Genomic DNA, 23,872 nt, shown 5'->3' with positions numbered 1-23,872 from the left:
ATGCAAGAGTGTTAAATATTCAATTTTGCTAATATAATTAATGGTGCGACTGAGGCATTGGTAGAATTAGGCGACAGGGGACCTCGACCCCCTTCCAAACCGAACAACAAATGGCAGGGGCCTCGGCCCCTACCCGACAACAACTGGCATGGAGTAAAACCCTGATTGTTGATGACAGCGAGGTGGCAGGGGACGAGCCCCTGCCGACGGCACTAAGGCGGCAGGGGGCAAGCCCTTGCCGACAGCAGCGAAGCGACAGGGGGAATAACCCCTGCCATTGACAGCGAATCGATGGGGGGACAACCCCTGACGATAGCAACGAAGTGGCAGGGGGAATAGCCCCTGCCATCGGCAGCGAATCGACAGGGGGAACAGCCCCTGACGATAGCAACGAAGCGGCAGGGGGAATAGCCCCTGCCATCGGTAGCGAATCGATAGGGGGCCAGCCCCTGCCGATAGCAACGAAGCGGCAGGGGTCGCGCTCCTGCCGACGGCAGCGAATCGGCAGGGGTCGAGCCCCTGCCGACGACAACGAATCGGCAGGGGTCGAGCCCCTGCCCACGACAGCGGATCGACAGGGGTCAAGCCCCTACCGACACCGGCGAATTGGCAAGGGTCGAGCCCCTTGCCGTCAGCACAGAAGCGGCAGGGGTCACGCCCCTGCCGACATCACCGAGGTGGCAGGGGCTAGCCCCTGCCAAAGAGAGAGGAATCAGGGCGGCAGGAGCCATCAGCCTCCTTCCGACCCCTACGTTGGTCATGGCAGAGGGGAAGGTGACAGGGGGACGACCGACCTCCTGTCGGTCGCCCGATCTCCCACAAGGAAGAGAAAGGGGGGTCTGCAGTGGCCATTGGCCCCTACCGGCACTCTCGCGCACCCCAAAAGAGAGAAGGGGACGACAAGGGCCCTGTAGGCCCCCTGTCGGGTCTCCGATGGGCACGGAGGGAGGTGGGAGGGTGTGGCAGGGGTCGTGCGCCGCCTGCCAGCATCCTTGTGAGGTGACAGAGAGAGGTGAAGGGAGGAGAAGAGGGAAACGCATACCTTCAAGGTCGTCGTCGGTGGTCGCCGACGGTGGCGGCGATCGGACCAGCAGGGAACGAGAAGGGGGGCGGGGCATCGATCCTCCCCTCCCGCAACGCTCTTAAAGAGCTCGGGGAGGGGCGACAAAAGGGGAAACCCTGATGGGTTTCCCTTATCGGGTTGAAGGCGCGGTGAGGGAGGGTGCGGCGCACAGGAGAAAGGGTTTTCTCAAAACCCTTTCCCTTGTGTCGGGTTTTTTTAAAAACCCCAACGACGATGGGCCCGGGTCGGGTCCGGACCCGACCCGGCCCGGGTCTGATAATTTTTTTTTTTAATGCGGGTTTTACACCTGGTCTTGATCATACACGCCCTCACAGATAATCTTTTGGAAGAGCAGTACACACTCAAATGGACAGGTTGTTAACAACCACCCCAGGGGCAAAGATTCGGCCTCCCCAATCGTTGGAGTTAGAGGAAGGGACCACCAGACATTATCCTAGGTGGTAGATCCTATGGACTTCTGCAGAAGTTGGATGCATCCGTTGCCAAGTACCTGCCTTTGGGGAATCCTCTCTCGGCTAAAGTCGTCCCTTTAGGAGCGGACTCAACTAGCTATTCGGGTTATTGAAGATATATAGAATAACAGACGCCTAAACTAGTCTTAGTTGTTTCTACGATTTGTCTGCGCGTACCCGCAGGCCAGTAATATCGAAACATAAAGTCTATTTACACTGGTTGATTACTCATAAGACTTTCGTTTGCTTTGAGTATGTATTTTTTGTCAAGTAAAAGCTTATCGATGAAATTACGTATGACTTTATGTCCTCGAGATTCTTATGATTATGATGCTTATGTTAACATATAGGTGGATGACATGTCACACCGACAAATGATTAGTTTAGACTATTTAAGAGAATAATACATCACACCTACATAGTTTTATTGTAGAGAATTGCGTTATGATTGCCTAAGTGAATATAGCATACCTGTATAACATGATTGATAAGTATCTTGAATTTGATTGAAATATCTTAAAGATATGTGTGTGAGTTACACACAAGAAAGGTCGAATGCGATGTGCATTGAGATAAGAATTGTGAATGCATATGATGATGCAATTATCTGAATTGTCTTACATGCATATATAACTTGAATCCTGTGAATTTATTGAACTACGTAGAAGTTACATATGTTGATGTTTAGTTGATTAATATTATGTAATGTGCATGTTCTCATGTGTATAGAACTCATGCTTTGTTTATGCATGTTTTGAGGTCTTATTTGAGGAATGCAATGTTCTTTGTGGCAATGATACGATGTGTTGTATTATATGCCTCTATATGATGTGATTGAAATGCCACGTGATAAGAAATGTTGAAAGCATGCGATAAATGTTCATAGTTCGTGGAACCTTGTTGGAAGAAAGTGTGATCATGTGATTTGTTTTACCATGTGAAGTGATTTGATGCATATTGCTGGTATACATGCTTGTGCCCATATTGGTGGCTACTAACCCCAAGAGCGGTCAATTGTTCGGAGCAGTCGATTGTATTGATGCATGTATCATTGGGTATGGTATCTGTTGAGGAACTGACAGCATTGTGCATTTAGCACTATTCGAGTTCGCACGATCGTCTCATCCGATTATCGCAGTACTAGCGTGTAGTGCATGACTACAAGTACTCTAGGATGAAAGGGGTATAACTGCTCAATAGGAGCTTCAACAAAAGTGTTTTGCAAAGATGTAATGTTTCTCAAACTTTACTTTTGACATTCTTTATCTTTTAAAATAGCCAACATCGTATGCCAACATTTGACATGCGATTTTCTAGAATCTCATCCGCTATCGGGGTATCTACATGCTTCGCATGACTCGATACCGGCCTCGATAGACGAGATACAAGTTTCTCAACAGATACATCGCTAAGAAGTTCGCTCAAGCCCCAATTCGGGGTTACCCAAGATATGTCGAATAAACAAACAGAACCAGCCAATTACATTATTCAAAATACTTCGATTTGGGCAGTCTTTGATGCTTTTGCGCAACTCCCTAAATTCTCAAGTCTACCTTGCAGGACTGCTCACTCGAAAAGCCAGGATCCTTGCGAGGTATCCATCTCCTTATAAGAGGATGTATCGTTAAGCTCTCGACTCAACTCTTGTCTTAAGAGGGAGAGCGATAAATGTCTTTGCATCCTCCACGAGGATGCCTTTATAACACATGTAATGAGCGAAAACCTGAGCATCATCTGCAATGGCAAGACAATAACAAAACATTTGCAAAAGCAAGAGCCTGGGCGCAAAGCGTGACGGCAAAGAAAAGACATGACAAAAAGTAAAGGACAAGGATCGCGAAACCGCATCCTTGAGTTAAATGCGTACTCGTATAAATATATATGATTTATATGCATATATATTTATTTAATTGTCTTTTTTAGTTAATTGAACTCAATTCAATTGTCTAAGTCCTCTGTGCAATCTTTCCCTACTTTGGGGAGTTGCAAGCTTGCTGGCGCATGTGGGTGTACACGATTGACGGCTCGGGTTTCAGAGTGCAAGCGGGATCCATCGTACGAGCTGCAAAAGCGACAGTCAATATGCTATCTCAATAAAAAAGGTAGAGAGAACATGGGTATTGCCGCTGTCCTGACGTGAAAGAAGTAGAGGCAGGGGCAGCGTGCCCTTGCTCACCACCTGCTATAAGCGCAAGAAACAGGGGCAGGGGCCGCGAGCCCCTGCTGACCTACTGTCAGCAAACTACGAGGAGGCAGGGGGTTGCACCCCTGCCCTCAAAAAGTGAGGGCAGGCAGGGCTGCGCCCCTGCCTGACAAAGTAGAAGAGAGGAAGGGGCAAGGCCCCTGCCTGTCAACAACGAAGGGGAGGCAGGGGGCTTCGCCCCTGTCTGTCGAGCATGCAAGGAGACAGGGACTTGCCCTTGCTTGGTGATTATGCGATCAGGCAGGGGGCGAAGCCCCTACCTGATGCCGGGGGAGAGGAAGGAGGTTCTGCCCCATGGTTGCCAGTTCAGGAAGCGGGAGCGGGAAGCGAGGCACTTTCAAAATTTTAGGAAGCGGGGAAGCGTGGGACCACTTAGGAGCGATTCGGGAAGTGTCTCGAAAGCGACCTAGGAAGCGTCTCAGAAGCGACATAGGAAGTGTCTCGGAAGCGAGGGGGAAGCGAAAAAAATAAAAATAAAAAATACAAAAAAATTGAAAAAAGCAGGGGAAGCGAGGGGAAGCGCGCTTCCCATTAAAGGGAAGCGCGTCCCCCATTAAAGGGAAACGCGTCCCCCACTAAAGGGAAGCGCGCTTCCCAAAAAAGAGGGGACACGCTTCCCCAAAAAGGGGGACGCTTCCCCCCACGCTTCGGAAGCGCGACGTTCCGCGCTTCGGGGAAGCGTGCTTCCCCTTTTAGCTAGGCGCTTCCGGTAACCCTGCTCTGCCCCCTTTCAGCCGAAAAGCAAAAAGGCAAGGGCTAGGCCCCTGCCCGTTAGCCACAAAGGGGGAGGCAAGGGGCTTCGTCCTTGCTTGTCGAATACGCAAAGAGGCAGGGGCCAAGCCCCTGCCTGTCGAACACGCAAACAGGCAAGGGGCGAAGCCCCTACCTGACGCCAGAGAAGAGGGAGTAGGGAGGGGGCTCGACCCCTCCCCTACCGAAAAAAGGGGAGCAGGGAGGGGCTCGACCCCCTCCCATGTTGTAACAAGGAGCAGGGAGGAGATTGGACCCCTCCCCTGCTAAAGGTGGTGCAAGGAGAGGGTTCGACCCCTCCCTTGGCCACAGGGAGGGCTCGGCCCCTCCCCTACCATACTAGTGAGCAGGGAGAGGCTCGACCCCCTCCCCCGCCGTAATAGTGAGCAGGGAGGGGCTTGACCCCCTCCCCTGCCGTAACAATGAGCAGGGAGGGGCTCGACCCCCTCCCTTGCCGTAAAAGAGAGGTGAGGGAGAGGAAATAAGAGAAGGAGAGGAGGAGCGTACCTGGGGGGTCGCCGGAGGAGCTTCGGGGCTGTCGGCGGTCGGACAGGAGGTCGTAGGTGGCGGCGGGTTGACAGGGGTCTCCGGGCTGGCTCGCCGGAGAAGATCGGAACCGAGAGAGAGAGACAAGAGGGCGAGAGGGGGAGAGTGCAGAGAGAACGAGAGAGCAGGAGATACGAGAGAGATGAGACAGACGAGGGGAAGGAGGTTTTGAGAAACCTCCTCCCTTGCCTCGCTGTCCTTAAAGGGCACGAGAGGCGGTGCCTTCCATTGGGTCTGGGTCCGGATCCGACCCGAATCCAAGTTATTTGTTTTACCAGGTTTTACATCATATCATCGCCACAAAGAACATTGCACTTCGTAAATTGAACCTCGAAGCATGCGTAAACAATACATGAGGCCTATGCATACATGAACATGCACATTTCATAATACGAAACAACTAAACCTCAACATACATAACTTCTACGTAGTTCGAGATTTGCACACACACGCTAAAAGTCATATGCATTTTTCACCACATGAATCGATATATCACCTTAGATATAATTGTGTAAGGGTTGATCAAAATCTCATTGACCATCCTACCGTACATCATACACATATATTTCTCAAGCAAACAAAACATATAAGTTCAAAACAATTTATAACATTCGCATGCATTCTTCTATAAAAGAATAAATGAGTCCATCATATGACAAGACAATATATATAACATTCACAGTATGCATCGAACATGACTTATGCATATCCATAGTAGTTATATATGCACCATGTATCAAATTCATACAAACACACAAAGCAACATAGTATGCGTAAACAAAAGTATGATGACACACATTGCGTACATATTATACATTCATAAGTGCGCAGGCATTCAAACTCACACAAGTGTACCTGCAGCAAACCCACTCCATATTTCGCTAAATACAATGATGACAAGCATGATCTCCGAACTATAATCACAAGAGTCCTAGATATCCACAACTAAGTGAAGTGTGTGCACGTAACTTGTATTTGCAATTCATTTAGATATTCAGTGCAACATCACGCTTACACAATTAGTGCCTAAACATGCTCTCTATAAGTTCAGTTAAGGTATCTTACCTTAATAACGTGAAGAACAATGAATCGAAACTCAAAAGACCGAGGAGTTTCGAAGTCCGCAAAGACTGCTACCCAAGCAATACAACGAACCCTTCGTGTGCGATCGCAAATGCCAAAAACTCAAAAAATGCCAATTATAACAAGATTAGCCAAAATAGCAAATTACCCTATAAATCATTACTAAGAGCCAAATAACACACAAATACACTCCAATAATTTACAAACCCCATCAAAAATATATTTAAATATAATATATATTTTTATATATATATATATATATATATAAATAATGATTTATAGCCCAAAATAGTTCTATAAATGCAAATTATACCCTGATTGGCTTGAATGAACAAATGAATATGTAATAAATAAATAAATGAAATTTAAAAGCTAGAAACACATTTTTAATTTGGAGATAAAAAAAATGAGTTCTTTATTTATTAATAATCCTTAAAAAATATGGGTTTTACAATAAACCCCAATTTAAAGGTTTTTGATGAATTTAAAGTTGGAAAAATCATTGAGCTTGGATTTGGATCTGAATCCAGATCCAAAGCCATCTAAAAAATCCAAATGGATCTTGAGCTGGATCAAATCCAGATAATATGGGTCTTGAATAGAGTCCAAATCCATATTAATTTGGATTAAATCCATCAGATCCGGTCTGATCCAAATCTGGATCTGAACAGACAAACTGCTCAATTTTTGAAAAAATGCAATTTTCGGGTCAACCGTAGCCCGAATCAAGGAAAATAAAATATCGTTACGCTTAGAATTTCGATGCGCATCCAACGATATATAACTCAAATTTCGCTTTTGAAATTCGTTTAAAAATAACTTGAATTTTGCTTGAATTTAAAAGTCAAAAATAAAAAAATTTCTCACGTTTCGATTGGCTCGTTTAGGCCTTGACAATGAGACCTGGACCCAACCCAGATTCCAAAGCATCAGCCTAAAATTGAGAATCAAAAGATTTTTCTTCTATACTTAGCCAAAAGTGTGAAAATACATGATATTACAATGTGCAGCCTCTTTTATTTTTATTTTCCTTTTTTTGTCTTTGACCAAAAGGCCAAGGGCTCTTTGGTCTTTAACCATTGAGCTGTTGGGAGGTTGTCAAACGATCATATTTATAATCGTTGGGAGCTCTCAACAGCTCTTTGGAGCTCTCAAATGGTGTCCCCTCAAAAGGGGGTTTTGTGTATAAAATTATAAATCATAGTTGGTAAACCTGGCAAGTCGACTCGGGAATTGCCCGAGTCGGTCCGTATCGGACCCCAACTGGGTCACAATTCTAGACTGCCGATCCAACCCATTCAATAAATTTTTTTATGATGTATTTTTTTTAATGTATAATTCTTATATAAAGTCACTTGTTATGAAGAATCTAATATTGTTCAATGAAAAAAGTTAATAATCATGTATAATTATATGTTGTTGTAACTTAGTTGTTGACGCATTAGCTTGAAGTTTAGTTATTTTCATGTCTTATTTATGTGCACACACTATAAAATATAGTCCCGACTCGTCCAAGTCACCGAGTCAACCCGCTGACTCGGTGACCCTGTAGGGGTCCGATCTGAGCCCGAGTCACGAGTTTGCCAACTATGGTATAAATAGGGGTCAAACCCCTCTTGTTTCTTCAATGCTTGTGTCAAGCATTTTGATCATTAAAAGATTATATTTTTTACATTGTTCTTATTGTTGTTGCCTTGTTAGGCTTTTGTATTGTCCTAAATGCATCCAAAAAACATAGTTGCACATGTTTTTTGCTTAATCCTAACCATTAGATGCATTATTCGTTGCTTATTTACTAAAAACCATGCTTTGGATCAAATCGATTTGATGAGAAACCTTGAGTTCTATTTCACCACGTTTTGGTGCAATATGAGCTGTCGATTTTCGATTGCTCTAAATACGCATCTAAGCATGAAAATGCCCAAATACATTTTTTTTCTACTAAGTAAGCTATAGAGTTATGATTAAGCAAATACCCGAAACTTCGTCCTTTGAAGCTGTTTACGACTGTTTAGGAGCTACTCATTACTCTCTTTCAGTATATACACACACATATACATACATACATAGATACATACATATACAGATGTGTGTATGTATATACGTATTTATTTGTATGTATATGCCAAAGCATTAAATGGTGAAATGGTCTTTTTCTGGTGGTTGTATTTTACAAAAGGGAAAAATGATAAAATATGTTGGTGTAAAGTGGCACAATCTAACAACAGGGGCATGATATGGTAAAGGGTAAAAGATTTCTTTTTGATTGTCTGTACTCTAGTAAGGGGCAGTAAAGTCTTCTCAACTTGGTGTATTTTCTGGTTAACTTGGCAGAATTCATAATTTCAAAAACTTGAGTCGGTGCTTGCATTATGTCAAAATTAAGTCCTGCCCTTTTGGGATGAATGACAAATTCAGCAGGTGTCTGAATATTCTCCTTAATATTAATAATTTCTGGAACTTTATCAATAGTTTTGATATATTTATGGCATTAACAAGATTTTAAATTAACTCATTAATTCGTGTCAATATCATTATTATTTAATTCTTTTGCACTTTCTTTGTTCTATCCATGCTTTTGAGAGAGCTGTCTCATGTACTGGCAACAACAATCAAAATTTAGCTGAACATATTGAAAGTACGTAGTAGTTGTTGAGTTTTTTTTTCTTCCTTTTTACAGATCAAAAGCTCACAAGTCAGGTCCATGAGATTGTTGGGCGTATCAATGGTCGCTTTGGTACATTGACAGCAGTTCCTATACATCACTTGGTATGTGTTTGTTTTTAACATATACATGAGTTCAAACAGGAGTCCATAACAGAACTAGGACATAGGTCCTTTTATGTGGAACCAAAAACAATTAAAAGAACTTAAAAGGTAAACATATCAGGTGTGATTACTGTTTCAAACTAAACTTTATTTTTACAAAATGACCTCAGCAAATGAAATACTTTGATTTTCTTAAAGATGAGAAAGTTTTTGAGTCCTCTATTTTTCAATTCAAATGGAGCTCTCTTTAATGAAATAATTAATTAGTTTCTGTCAAGGCTCTTGGCCAAGCGAAAAATATTGCTTTTCCCCCTTTGAAGCTATCCATGAACCTCCTCTAGCACTCCTAAACCTGATTCATTGCATTTTGTCCATTGTAAGTTAATGCTTTAAGGAGGAACTGCTGGACGATGTGCTGTCCCGTTCTCCTGCTCATTGAGAAACTCTATTTATTAAGTGTGGGGATGGTTCTAGTAGAAAATATCCTTTCATTGGAAACCTAGGTTAAAATTGAGGAGAGAGAGAGACTGGTAACTGAAATATATTAATGTGTGCACTGTCAAGTTGTCCTCATCCATGGTGGGATAACCTCTACCACACCCATGCATGCTTGCTTTCTCCCTCCCCTTGCCTCTCTCATATGTCATCTTAAGAGAGGCATGATCTCCTAAGAGAGTGGATGTCTCTACAAATAAAGGTCATCAAATCCTTCCTATCCTCCTCCTTTTGAAGGAGGGTATATACTGGTTCGAGCGTTTGTAGCTTGTGTTCCCACAATATTGGACTTAACATGCACATACTTCTATTGAACCCCAACAGAAAGTCAAAAACTTTTTTTTTCCAATTCTTCACACAATGTGAATACTTGATTTTATCTTAATAGCTTTGTTTTTCTCATAGCTTCTTAAGCTCATTATAGTGCTCGCTCAATAGGCAGCCCTTTGCTTGCATCTTTTAACCTTATGCATGACATCACACTTCTTGGACTATGCATTAAACATGACATCACACTTCTGCTGATTTGTTTCTTTTTCATGTACAGGATCGTTCGCTTGATTTTCATGCTTTATGTGCACTATATGCAATCACTGGTACTCAATTTTTCTTTGCTTTAGTTCATTTATTAATCTTTATTATAGTCCTACTCTTGTTGCAGTCAATATTTATGTCTGGTAGAAATTGTAAGACCCCAAAATTTCTCAAATTTAAACTACCACATGCAAATATTTGTGCAAGATTAGTTATAAGAACTGTTTTTTTTCTATATTCGGTGCCTTACGATTATGTTTGATGTTTCTTTGATTATGAAGTTTATGAGAGACTTGTGTTTTGCATCCTGGGATATGAAAAATATCTGAGGCCATTAATCATGCAAGCAACAAGAATGGATTGAAAAGATTCCATATGGGTCTTTTCCACTGTCTCCATAAACAATATTCTGCATTTTGCAGTTCCACCATCTAATTATTCATTTCTGTTTTGGTGGTCAATGATTTTAAATCTGAAAAAAAAATTGCTATTCTTCTGGCTAATGTGCAGATTTACTCATTTGAAAACAAAAATAATGCAGATTTATTGGCATAAGATTTGTATTAAGGAACTTCTTTAGGCTGAACAACTAGCATTAAGTGCATTTATTCTCTAAATTTTAATGTTCATGCTTGATTCATACTTATTCCTTGCACATTTGCATTTACTTCAAATGTTAGTGACACATCCGTTCTTGTACTGATATTTTGGTACATCACCTGACAGATGTGGCATTAGTTACTTCCCTCCGTGATGGAATGAATCTTGTTAGCTATGAATTTGTGGCCTGCCAAGATGCAAAAAAAGGGGTTCTTATTCTTAGTGAAGTAAGTAACTTAAGCTCTCTCTTTCAGATTAATTTGAAATTTGTGCAATTTGTTGGTGCATATGTGCGTGGTGTATTGCTTCCATCTTGTACATCCACTTCTCCACTGCATTTGCGCATAACAATTTACTCTATCCATTTGGGTGGATCAGTGTATATGTTGTGCCATTTTGAAAGCAGGTGATTTTTTCTTCTGCTGCTGTTTACACATTCCTTCTATCTTCCTCCTTCATCTTAATAGTTTGATTGATGCATGTGTGCATGCCTATAGAAATGTAAACAGATTGTAAAGAAAGAAGGGCCTTCAAGCATGAATTAAAAGTCCACCAAAGAATCCAAAGTGGACAAGCACAAAAGGCTACTATGGGCACACTCACAAATGCCACTAAGGGCACACACCAAAAGAAGGCACACAAGATAAACATTAATATTTTCTTGATGAACAAGTATGAAAGAAAAGCATACATACAATGGGGTTAAACCCCTTATTTATACACACACAAGAAAGTACAAGATTAGCTGTTAGACTAGTTCTAACAGCTAGATTTCTAGCCGTAAGAACCAGTCTAACGGCTAGAACAGTCTAATGGCTAGTCAATGTTAAAATGTATTGATTCATATATATCTATATGTATATATATTCATTATAAGTGTATATGTATATATTATATATTTTTGTAACTGTTTTATTACTGTAATAGGTTTTGCCCATGTAGGGGCATTTTGGTCATTCACACTTATGTAATAGGTACTGCCCATTAGGGCAGCTTTGTCTTTGATAATTTTTTATATTTTTGTCTTTTCTCTCTTGTATGAGGGTATATTGGACAAAGTCCAAAATAGTCATTGGGATCTCCCCAACAGCTATATTTATAGCCGTTGGGAGTATCCCAACCGCTATATGATGACCCATGTAGCCTATATAAAGGGGTAAATCCCCCCATTTGTTACTAATGTTTTTTAAGCATTCTCTCATAATAAAGTTAATATTTTGTATGTTGTGTTTATGTTTTGGCTCTTTGAAGTCTTTTGTATGCACTTTGTGCTTGTGTAGTGCCTTAGTGCCTTTGTATTGTCGCATTTCGTATTTGAATTTTCGTATATTTTATTACATGGTATCAGAGCCATCAAAATTTTCTTGGAATTTTGCCTCATTGGGTCTTGGATTGTCAATATGGTTGCATTTATTGCATGATCTTACTAAACTTATTTTGAGGATTTAAACTCTTGTTTTGAACCTTTTATCAAAACGACTCTTGTTTCCTTGGAATGTGTTTTTCAAGGTTTTTGTATTTGCCTCTTTGTTTGGCGGTCCATCACTCTTCTATTCGATACATTCATTATTATTTGTTTGGCCTTTTCGAGGTGAGTTATGCGCACCATGATTTTGTGGAGCCTGTGTTAGTTTTTGGAGTGAGTATAGATTGTCAAGTTTATGAGTGTCATATTGACACCTGTTTGGGCTATGCCTGACAGTTGATTGACCTCTGGTTCTACGAGTGAGTTAAATCACTCAATCGCTTTTCTTTGTGAACCTCGGTGTTATGGAGCCAGGGCTAGTTTTTGAGGTGAGTTATGTGTGCACCTCAATCTTCTTGTTAGTATAGAATTATAATTTTATGAGTGTTGTATTGACACTTGTTTTGTCTCTAAATGATAGTTGATTGACCTCTAGTTCTATGAGTGAGTTGTATTACTCAATTGCTTATTTGGTCTTTATTGTTTATTGAATGTTCATATCGATCTTTGTTAGTGATGGCTCATTTGTTACTTGTTTGTGATCTTTTTGGTCCTTATGAATTAAATCTCATTTGATTGAAAAATTTATTGCTTTGATTTGAATATTGTTTTTTAAATCTTCTTTCTTATTGACATCTGTTGAGAATAGGTGGTTTTAAGTTTAAGTCTTTTTATATTAGAGGTTTTTTGAAATTTTGTTTTCATAATGGGCTTAGATGTAATTATTCCTTTTAGCCTCTCTCTATTTAATATAGAGAGAAGCCCTAATCCAGGTTAACGAGTTTTTCTATTGTGCAACCTATTCTCTCTCTCTCTCTCTCTCTCTCTCTCTCTCTCTGCACAGGTGGTTGTGCATCGATATTCCTTCTACATGGTATCAGAGCCCTCAATCTCGGAAGCGTGATCACGAGAGAACTGATCTTCACCAACGAAAAAAAAAAACCTCGACTGCTTGAAATCAGGTTTGCTGTTGCACGTTGTGGAAGATCTGATAACAGATTTGGGATGTTACCCAGATCTGTCGTCAGATCTAAGGATGAAGCTCCCAACGAGGATTTCCTGGAGCCGTAACCCTTGAGCTCCTCAGTTTGGAGATTTTTTTTGTTTTTGTGATCTACTGTCGTGATTTCCTGGTTGTTGACGAGTTGTGTTCCTGCTGTTGCGTGCCTGCCGTGATTTCTGTGTTGTTGCGTGCCTGTCGTGATTTCCTGGTTGTTCTTGCTGTTTGGGCCACACAGCAAGTTTCTGTGATGTTGCGTGCCTGTCGTGATTTCATTTCCTATGCTGATTGCGTGCCTGCCGTGATTTCTTGCTGTTTGAGAGCAACTGAAATTTATTTCCTGTACTGATTGCGTGTGATCAAGATTTATTTAATGGGTTGTTGCGTGTGATTGAGATATGATTGATCTATTTAATTGTGCCCTGAAGACTTATTGGCTGTCGTGCCTTATATGTTTGGAGAACAGCAGTTGTCGTGATTATTTTTTTGCAACTGCATATTATCTTTGGTCGTGGTGTATTTGGGCGCAGCAATAGTCGTGATTCCCTGCTGTGTCGAGTTTTGTTTCGTGCTGTGAAAAAAAAGGCATGTTAGTTTAAGTTATCCCTCTATCGTGAAAGCAGTAGGAGTGATTCCCTTTTTTTGGAAACAGCAGGTCTGAACCTCTTTTGTTAACTTTTTCAAACTTTTTTATTACTTTCCTTCTTTTACAAATAGATGTTCTTTACCCCTTTTACTTACCTTTTTCTCTCCTCATTCCATGGTTAGGGTAGAATCTTTTCAAGATTAACTATAAGGTAAGTTTTGAAATTTGGAATTAATACCCATTAAATAATAAATTAATTATTTATGACTTATTTCTTACTAAATAAGCATCCAGAGGGTATCTTATCCCTCTGGGGGGCCTTTTTAACTTTAATTTAACTTTAAATTTAATATAAAAATGAATTTATAGCTATATCATTGTTGGGTATGGGTTTGGATCCGGATCTAAGATCCAAACCTCATTTGGATCTTGAGCTGGATCAAATCCTAATTAATATGGGTCTTGGGCAGAGTCTAGATCCATGTTAATTTGGATAAAAAAAACATTGGATCCAGCCCGATCCAAATCCGGACCCGGCCCGTCGAGGCGGTCCCTTTTTGAAAAAAATGATTTTTGGGCCAACCGTAGCTTGGATTGGGAAAAGTAAAATATCGTTGGACTCGGGATTCCGAGACGCATCTAACGACACATACTTTGAATTTCTCTTCCGAATTTAACCCGAATTTCGTTAGAAATTTGCTTGAATTTAAAGATAAAAAATAAAACTTTTTTGCACCTTTTAATTTGCTCGTTTAGACTCTGTCGATGAGACCTGGGTCGATTCCAGACTCAAAGAACATAGGCCTATTATCGAGGTTTACCCGATTTTTCTTCTATACTTGCCAATTTTTTGAAAAACTCAAATTCAACTAAGTGTGAGAATACATGATATTACAATATCTTTTGAAAAAAATCACTAAATGTGCAAAACTTATCGATTTGATTTGGTTTTTGAATCAAATCGAACCAAATTTTGAGGCCAAGGTCATTTTTTTTAAATTATAGTGATTCTTCCAAATTTTTATCTTTAATAAATTTGGGGCTTTTTTTAAAAAGCAAAATCTGAAAACTGACGCAGTTTTCTATAGTGATATTTATCGCGAGAAATATAATTTTCCAATATATTTAAAATATCGCGATATATTCCCGATACTATTGGCTACCTTGAAATAGTGGATAATATCATGATATTTTCAATATATCGGCGATATTGGTGACTTTGATATATATATTTTTATATATAGAAACATACAAATTACAAGTGCCCCAAGGCTCTACCTGCCAATGCACACCCAATGCTTCTTCTCAAACACACAGCAAACTCCATGGGTGGTATTGCTGTGGCAGGTGGGCATCCCATTCCAATCCCAAGCAGCCATGATGTGCACACGCCAAGCCCATGCACCATTATTGCCACTTAGTGACCACGCTGTATGCATGCATCAAACAAAATACCCCACAGCTATGTTGTTCACTGCTAGCACGCACCACACAAAGCGCGCCATAGTACACCTGCTTTGGCATGTAATCCAGGTTCTGTGCACACGTTCCAAATGTGCAGCTACCCCCAACAGCCAATCATTGACATGGAAGCAAATCATGCACTGTAACTTGGATGCCTTGAGGACAAGGCATATCTGAAAGGGGAGGGAATTGTTAGCTACTTCTCCAGGGAAACTCAAGTAGGTTCAGCCCATCCTGCCAATAGTGGGCCAATTTGGTTGGGACAGTTCTCGCCTGCTTGACAATTCCAATTTTGGTCCATCATAAGCTCTGCCTGGTGCGGCTAACTACAAAGAAGCATATAGTTACATTAAAAGAATACGGGCCTATTTGGATGTATTTACCTCCTTTATTCAAACATTGGTAGAATGATTGATGCATGTTTTAGCAATAAGATTTCAGATAGATAACTTTTTATGATCTAGTAAACAACAATGATTAATATGGAGCTTAAAGATAATGGCTGTCATTATGTGGGCTTAATAGAGGTGAACATAATCAAGTCATTTGAAGAACATCTAAATGGACATTAGTGAAGAATAGAAAATTAATATGTTTACATGTATTGTATTCAAACTCATTAATGAAATAGAATAGTTGTGTTTTAGGGACATGCTGGTTATTACTCTCTAATTTTGAGCAAGAGCAGAACGCTGTCCGGGTTCATAAAGTCTACTTAGGTTCATTTATGTTTTTTTTTTTTGAATTTTGTTGTTGGGTCTCTTTATATTTGGATATTGGATCATTGCATCTGATCCATATTTATAATGGATAACTTTGTCAAAGTTACAAGGTTTATTAGAGCTAGGAAGCCGGAGTCTACCAGAAGTAGAATTTCTGATCTATAAAAGATGAGACATCTAGGAGATTAAGCTGTTTTGAGAGTTTGAGATTGAATTATGATTTTGTTCTATTTCAGTAATTTTCTGTTTTCTTAGTTAATTTGCAGTCAATTTCACATATTTCCAGCTTTTTCTAGATAATCTAGTTTAGTAGCTCCACCTTTGGTATCAGAGCTGTGGGTTTTAAGAATGATCCTCTTGATTCTCTGCTTTAAGAGTGATCCTCATTATACATACATCACCATATCTGTTCCTTGTGATATTTTCCTCATTTTTGTTCTCTATTAATGTTGATGATCTCAAGTTATCAGTTTTTTCCCTCAGTTGATACTGTATGTTAGTTTGGGCATGGAATGGGACATATATCATGCGTTTGATTCTCTCTCATCTCAGATCCTAAGAATTCAAAACTGGATAAAAAAGAATCTAGTCTTTGATGAAAGAGGGAGAAGATATATTCAATAATTCCAATAACTAAACATGTAAACCTATTCCATATTTATGTTGCTTATGGGTGCATGTGATTAACTTGGACCACAGATCTGAGGATTGGATTTGGCATGGAATCCAAACCATGATTTTTACAGACATGAGATTGCAGATCCTTTGGTTTGAGATAAAATAATATATCCAGATTCATGTATCTCTGGCCTGTTCCTCCCTTCTAGGGATGCTTTGATACTTCTATCATTATTATTATTATTTTGATAGTCATGTATAAGGGCTGCCCTATTATGATTCTGACTTATGATTCTCTTGCATATTAGACATAGTCCAAAATATTTCATAAAGAATAACAGTAACTCCGAAAAGAAGAAAGGTGAAAACCCTGCAGTGAATAAGTTTACAGAACTTTCATAAGTGCCCTTTGCTTGGGATCATAAAGATTCTAGTAGAGCTATTAGAAAGAAGAGACCAAATAGAGCTATTATATGACAATAGCGTCAATAACTTGAATCCATAAAGGGATTCTATGCAGGTTTCTCTCCATAGCACATACAATAGGTATTTGGTTGGTGTGTTTAATTCAGATTAGTTACTAAAAATCAATTTTAATGGTCAAGTAATGTTAGATTCAACCCTACCGTTGGGCTTGTTTGATCACCCTGGCTGGTTTTGCTGATCTGGTTGAGTTCCTGTATCTTCACAGTCAATCTGGTATATATATATATATATATATATATATATATATATATATATATATATATATATAGTGAAATGCGTAGCTGCTTGATGAATAGGTGATTGAGCACATACTTAATCACGCTGACCGTCCATCATGCGCGTTGATGGACGGCACACAAAAAACGAAAAAAAATGTGCTTTGGCGCAAAAAAGGGTAAAAATAGACACACACGGCATTACAAGTTTGTAATGCAGCGCATGTCCTTTTGACATTTAGAGGTGCTTTGAAATTCCTCTAAAGGGCTTGTTTTGCTCGTTTTTGCATCAAAAGACGTCTTTTTACCTTTTTTTCTGCTGACCGTCCAAGCACACGATGGATGGTCAGCACAATTAAGCATGGGTTCAGCACCTATGCATTAAGCACCTACCCATCACTCTATATATATGAATTCAATCCCAAATACGTGATTGGATATATCAGAAGACTTCTAATAGTCAATATATTGCAAATGGAATTTTTTAGTGCAAAAGCAACTGCATGTGCTCTCTTGATTTTTGTCAAATCAAGTACCCGATTTGGTTGTTGCTGTTACTGGGGATTTGAGGGTAAGTAATTTTTGTTTTATTTATTAATGAATATACTTAGAAATTTTCATGCATAACCTTAGATTCTGGGTTACATGGGAATACGGCTTCAAAGTACATTCTTGTTGTAGCTGAGTCAAACCACAAGGGCAACCATCAGTATGTTATGGTTGTATTTCTGCTTATGAGCAAAATTCATGCTTGCATGGTTTAGATGAGATCCCTTCTTTCATTTAGTTTCTTGAAACGATCCCAATTTTGTGCTTCTGTAAGTGCCCGTTTCTTGTGAAGTGATGTGAATTTATCAGCTGGAAATTGTGAAACCAAGTCTGTGGTTTCCTTAAGGAGCTGTCCAACGTAAGTTTTAACAAATATTTGTAATAACTTTCATGATAAGTAATTTTTGTGCATTTGAATGTCATACTTATTGTGTCAAAATTTTGAAAAGATCACCTTTTGTTTTCTAGTTTGCAGGAGCTGCTCAGTCTCTTGGTGCTGGAGCTTTACTTGTTAACCCATGGAATGTCACAGAAGTTGCTGCCTCAATTGAACAGGCTTTAGATATGCCTGCAGATGAGCGAGAAAAAAGGCACAGACACAACTTTCACCATGTTACCACCCACACTGCCCAGGTCTGGGCTGAAACATTTGTGAGGTATAGATCCTAGGCCTTCCTATGTTCATAGTTCATAGTTCATAGTTCATACTAATGATTTTTCATACATTCATGTGTGCACATGTACAGTGCATGAGCATAGAGTCACATGCACCTGAACAAGAAAAATCCACACATTTTATATATCTAATTGGCCATTATGTTCAAACAACATTGTGAAGATAGTAACGTAATCATGGTTATGCCTTTTGTGTTGCTATTTTCTGCTTTTGTACTGCTGCATGAATGAAATTAAATAATCCACTGCCACAAAATCTGGCTATAGTGTAGTGGTAAATAATTTAGTAGAGTTAATCTTCTGAACTTTTACTCGTAGTATCTAAATTTCATAAGATTTAGTTATATTTATATGTCTGACCGAGTTCTAGGGTAGGAAAATATCTTTACTCGTAACAGTTTGTTGAAGAATGACCTCCAGTAACTGTTTGCTATTTCATTCTTGAGGTCATGAGAAAAGAATCTTGTGAACTATAGCCAGCTGTAGTGTGTTCTTGAAAATGGTCACCCTTTAAAGTAAGCAGTTCATGGATGTCAACATTACTCAACCCAAAGCATGCTGATAGAAATACTTGGCAAACACATCCATAGGGTCTAATTGAGGAGAATAACATCTGCAATTATGATTTTCTACTAGATAGAGTATGCCACTATCATTAGTACCATACATTTAGTTTCTGTGTGTGTGTGTTTTATGACAAAGTTCCCCGCCGAAGTGGGTAATCTTCTTGTGGGGTCACTGACACCCAAGCCCTTACAGAGTGCACCAGTGAAAGGCACCCGCACACCCAATGGGAGTCAAACCTGGGATGAAGGGGTCAGCACCTTCTGCCCAAGCTGTGTGTGTGTGTCTGCAATCCATGTGTTAGGAACAAAATTCAGCAAGCAGTTCAAAGCAGTATTGTGAAAGTTGCAACTTATTGTACAATACAGTATTAGAAAGGGCAAAAACCGATATGATAATTTCAGGATTGTGTTGGTAATCTACCATATGTATTATATTGTATGATATGGGTTGTATCACACACAATACTGATAAGTAGGAAAAGTTATTTAGCCGACATCCACTTTTTCAATTTTTTAGAGGTCAGCCACTTTTAGCCTTGTTCACTTGTAAGGTTGTTTTAACAACCAAACACACCACTTTTAGCCTACTCTTTTTGGGAACTTTGGTTTAGGATTTGACATTTCCAAGAGAGGATTTTGGCATCTTTTGGTACTTTTCATTCTAGAGGATGATTTTGTAAAGTTGTACATATTATATATATATATATATATATATATATATGTATAGAAGAGAGTGAGAGAAGAGAGAGGAAGATAAAAGATAGCTCGAACACTCGAACCATGATCCCTTCACTTTAGGTGCCTTGAATCTTCAACTTTTAGGATTAAGAGCTGATGGCTCTGATACTATGTAATGAAACGTCACCAATAGAATGAAACCACTGATGCCAAGGTCATGGTCACAAGCACAAGAGTGCACAAGTAGGCAATGAAGGGCACAAGAACAATAGCCACCAAGGGCACAAGAATAATGTTAGAAGTGGAAAGAGGTTGGGATTAGAGGAGAGACAACAAAGAAGGGAGAGAACGAGTTTCTCTATTGATGTCGTGAGTGAGGAACATAACTCACTTAGAGGTTCGACCCCCTTTAGTACAACAAAAAGGTAAAAAGAGAAAAATGACTAGTATGCCCCCTTCTTAATGGGGTATGTACATACTAACTAATACAAGACTACTTTACATAATACTATGCTACACCATATTACATATACTTTCAATACTCCCCTTCAAACATGGAAGGATGTAAAGGAATCATTCCAAGTTTGGAAAGAAAAAACTGAAGTGCAAAGGCGAAAGACTTTTTGTAAATACATCTACAATTTGATTTTTTGAGTTGACATGCTCTAAAGCTATAATTTCATCTTCATAAGCTCTTCTTGTATAATGGCAATCTATTTCAATGTGCTTAGTGCGCTCATGAAACTCTGGATTCTTTGCAATATGAATAGCACTCACAGTGTCACAATATAATCGAGTTTTCTTTTCACATGGAATTCTTAATTATTTTAATAGCCATCAAATCCAAATAACCTCAGCCACAACTTGAGCAATCACTGTGTACTCTGCTTCTGCAGTAGACAAGGCCACCCTTTGTTGTTTCTTGCTCTTCCATGAGATCAGGGAGCTTTCAACAAACACACAAAATCCTCTAGTGGAAAGACGATGCCTAGTAGAGCCCCCAAAATCAGCATCACAAAAGGCTTTCAATTCTTTGTTGACGAAGATGAGAAAAACATACCATAGTGCATAGAGTCTCTGGCATACCAGATGATCCTGATTACTGTTTCTAATGCCCCGAAATCTTAATCCAAATTTTGAGATTTTTTTTTTTAAACAGCAGAAACAGGAAATACTATAAGGTTAAGTATTCTGAAACATTACAATGGGGAGCAAGACCAAAACATTTATTTCATTTCATTATCAATGAATAATAACATCAGAGTTTCTCAAGCTATCCCTGGAACAATAAATTCAAAAACTCGATCCAATGCCTCATCCCGCAGTCGCTCATATACTTTATTCATTACCTGAAAAAAATGGTAAAATTATAGGAATTAGACTACAACTGTCTAAGTAGGAATTACTGTAACTTTTAATGCAGGTATATCATGAATCTAGTATGTGATGTGGGTGTCAAGTGCGATTTTCAACATATACAAGAATAAGTAAAGATTTATGCTACGACAGTCAACAATTTATCAGGAGCTAACTGGCAGGTAACATCAATAACAATATTTAAATATCCCATAACCACATATATGAATTCATGCAGTAATTCAGAGGAATGCAATTATGACAATTACATAATTCAAGTAAGCATTCATGCAAAGTGAAACAGTTATTAAGCATGCAGAACATACATCGATAACAAGAATCATAATGTAAGTAAGCAGTATATTTAACATGCATTAGAACTTAAACAACATGCATTCACCAACATGTAGTAATTAAATGAATAGATAAAAGATGCATGTCCTAATGCATAGCAAAAATATGCATGATTTATGTGCAATGCATGAACACTTTATTATCTTTCCTTAAGGTTTTTCTTTTTCATATGTATGCCCTATTAAATGCATACAATTTAAGTTTCTTTTTTTAATTACCGTTGCCCGCGGATACACCAAATGGGTAAAATCTTCGAGGTCAAGTTAGGTTCCTAGGGTAGCTTAACACACAATTTGTATTTTATTAGTGGGTTCCAAACTTAGCCCTCGACTGAATCACCTTCGAAACATTAGACCTTCACATCTAATGTCGAGGATACAAGGGACACCCCACGCCCACAAGTATCACTTTCTTGATACAAAAAACAAAGTTGTGTCAAACACACCACCCCTAGGTAAAGTGACGGACTCTCCGAAAAATCGTGGCTAGGAGAAGGAACCTCAATATCGGGTTTAGGGGACAAAATAAAGCACACAGAGTTTTTGTATCCTCACAGTCTCCCCAAGACCGGATCTCTAAGATTCTCATACTTCAGATGAGATATCCCAGAACGTATATTACACTGTTCTTATTCATTATTTTTTTATTAAAAGCCAATTATTGAGTTTTGCAATTCAGCATGCAAAAACAAGGTAAAAGCTCGCATCTACCCTTGCGAGAACCATCACGGGACTCCCGCCTGTGGAACCATATAAAACAGTGCAATATAAAGCAATAAAATTACATTTGCAAATCAACATGCAAAATTAATAACATAGGCTTGCAAATCAATATGCAACCATAAGCTCACAAATCAACATGCGCAGCTCTTCATGCTCTACCACCCGTGGCAACAATAGAACAACACAATTAAAACTATGGTATAAATGTGATTTTTGTGATGCCTTTAAACAATTAAAGAAAGAGCAAACCAAAGTTCAAGGCTCTCCAGGCCTTTGATGATTCACTTAGACTTTCGATGCATCTTATGCAAAAATCATAATATGCAATTTATGCAATGATACCAATATGAGTCCAAATGCACATTCATTCATACCAATTCAACAATGTGCATGAGCTACCACAGTCATATGCATGTGTAAACCATCCATGTGAAATTTCTTTCATGTAATCACCTAATAGACCTGTATTCATTCATGATTCATAAGTACATGAGAACATTTATGTAGGATTGGACATGCCAAACACACATCGAATTCATGTATGCACATGCACTTGAAACCAATTCATAAATGCACGATAATTAAACATGTCCTATAAATGTAGTCACATGAAACTTTTCATCCATAACATATGTTAACATCCACACACATGAACATAACCCGGATCTAGAAATTGAAATTTCAGGGCTGCACACATTCATATCGCCTGTACCAAAACAAACTTTGCAATAACATATTAATAGACATGCATTCATATTCATCAGGCTAAATCCAAACTAAAGCATAATGAGAACTCCATTCCTCAGATTAAGTCCACCATCATATGTTTGGACCCAATATAACAACCTCATTCCTCAAACACAATTAACATGATGCATACAAGCAATTCAAATCATACATTTTCTGACAAAAACCAGTTGAAACATATGATAAAAGGGAACATCCAACAACCACTACAACCTTGGCAGATCTAGACCGGATCTGTCATGTTGAAGAAATTGGCAGATCTGTCCAGATCCACTAACTCATGAGAATCAACATACTTGACTAGAACCCCATGTGTCGGTTATTCCATAGGTCTGGTCTGAAACAACACTATGCCCACTGTAAGTAGACTTAAACATTTTTAAGGAAAAAGCATATGTATAAACCAGTAAGATCAGCCCATACACCGGCTGAGAAACCAGATTGTATAACATGGTTTCAAACTGTTAACTGTCAGCTGGTCTTAACATGGTAATCCTGGACAAATCTGGATCAGATCTGGCAATCATAATGTAAGTCGGCAACTCAGTCATTTGTTGCGCTACCAATACAGCAGCATGCTGGTGACAACGTGCTGTGGGTTGGCTGATGACATGGTGTTAGCAGCATGTAATTGCTGCAGAATTTCATAGCAACAGACTGCTGACAGCAGCTAGTGTGCATAACAAAACCGGCAGCATGAAGTTGCCAAAACAAAATTTTCTTTTTACCAATCGAGTGTCGATATTAAACCACTTTCGCCAAACTAACGTTGTCCAATAAAAACTTTGATATAACATAACATGACAGCTTCAAACACCACATTATCATGAACATAGATAGTTCTTGAAAAGAAATAATCTACTGAACAGTATTAAACTGTCACATGGGTGCGGGTGCGGGTGCGGGGATTCGGCACTTCCAAAAACCCCGGGTGCGGGAGTGTGGCAGGGGCAAAATTGTAAATATATATATAATTCGTACAAGCAGAGATGAGACCTTAAACTTGCCTAGTACAAGTCATGTTAAAAATGCAAAATTTTTACTTTTGACTACAACTTGCAAGTTGTTGTAAGTTGAGGGTGAGATTAGAATTTGCATGATATAAACATAGTGACAAACGTTAAAAATGGCAAAATCTCATTTTTCAAAAACT

General features: G+C 39.2%; 1 protein-coding gene across 1 annotated transcript in view; it reads left to right on the top strand.

The window, feature by feature from the left end:
• The window catches only part of LOC149820184 (alpha,alpha-trehalose-phosphate synthase [UDP-forming] 1-like), a 136,670-nt gene that overhangs the window by 102,804 nt on the left and 9,994 nt on the right, over window positions 1–23,872 (top strand). Inside the window, exons 8-11 of the mRNA XM_089983320.1 lie at window positions 8,799–8,887; window positions 9,930–9,978; window positions 10,643–10,743; window positions 18,090–18,277. Coding sequence (XP_089839446.1) covers window positions 8,799–8,887; window positions 9,930–9,978; window positions 10,643–10,743; window positions 18,090–18,277 — 427 coding nt within the window. The remainder of the gene's footprint in view (window positions 1–8,798; window positions 8,888–9,929; window positions 9,979–10,642; window positions 10,744–18,089; window positions 18,278–23,872) is intronic.

This window comes from Nuphar pumila, chromosome 12 (genome assembly GCF_984573655.1).
Source record: "Nuphar pumila chromosome 12, dmNupPumi1.hap1.1, whole genome shotgun sequence".
In the NCBI taxonomy this organism is placed as follows: Eukaryota; Viridiplantae; Streptophyta; class Magnoliopsida; order Nymphaeales; family Nymphaeaceae; genus Nuphar; species Nuphar pumila.
Note: the sequence above shows the minus strand (reverse complement) of the source record. Positions and strands in the feature narration are given on the sequence as shown.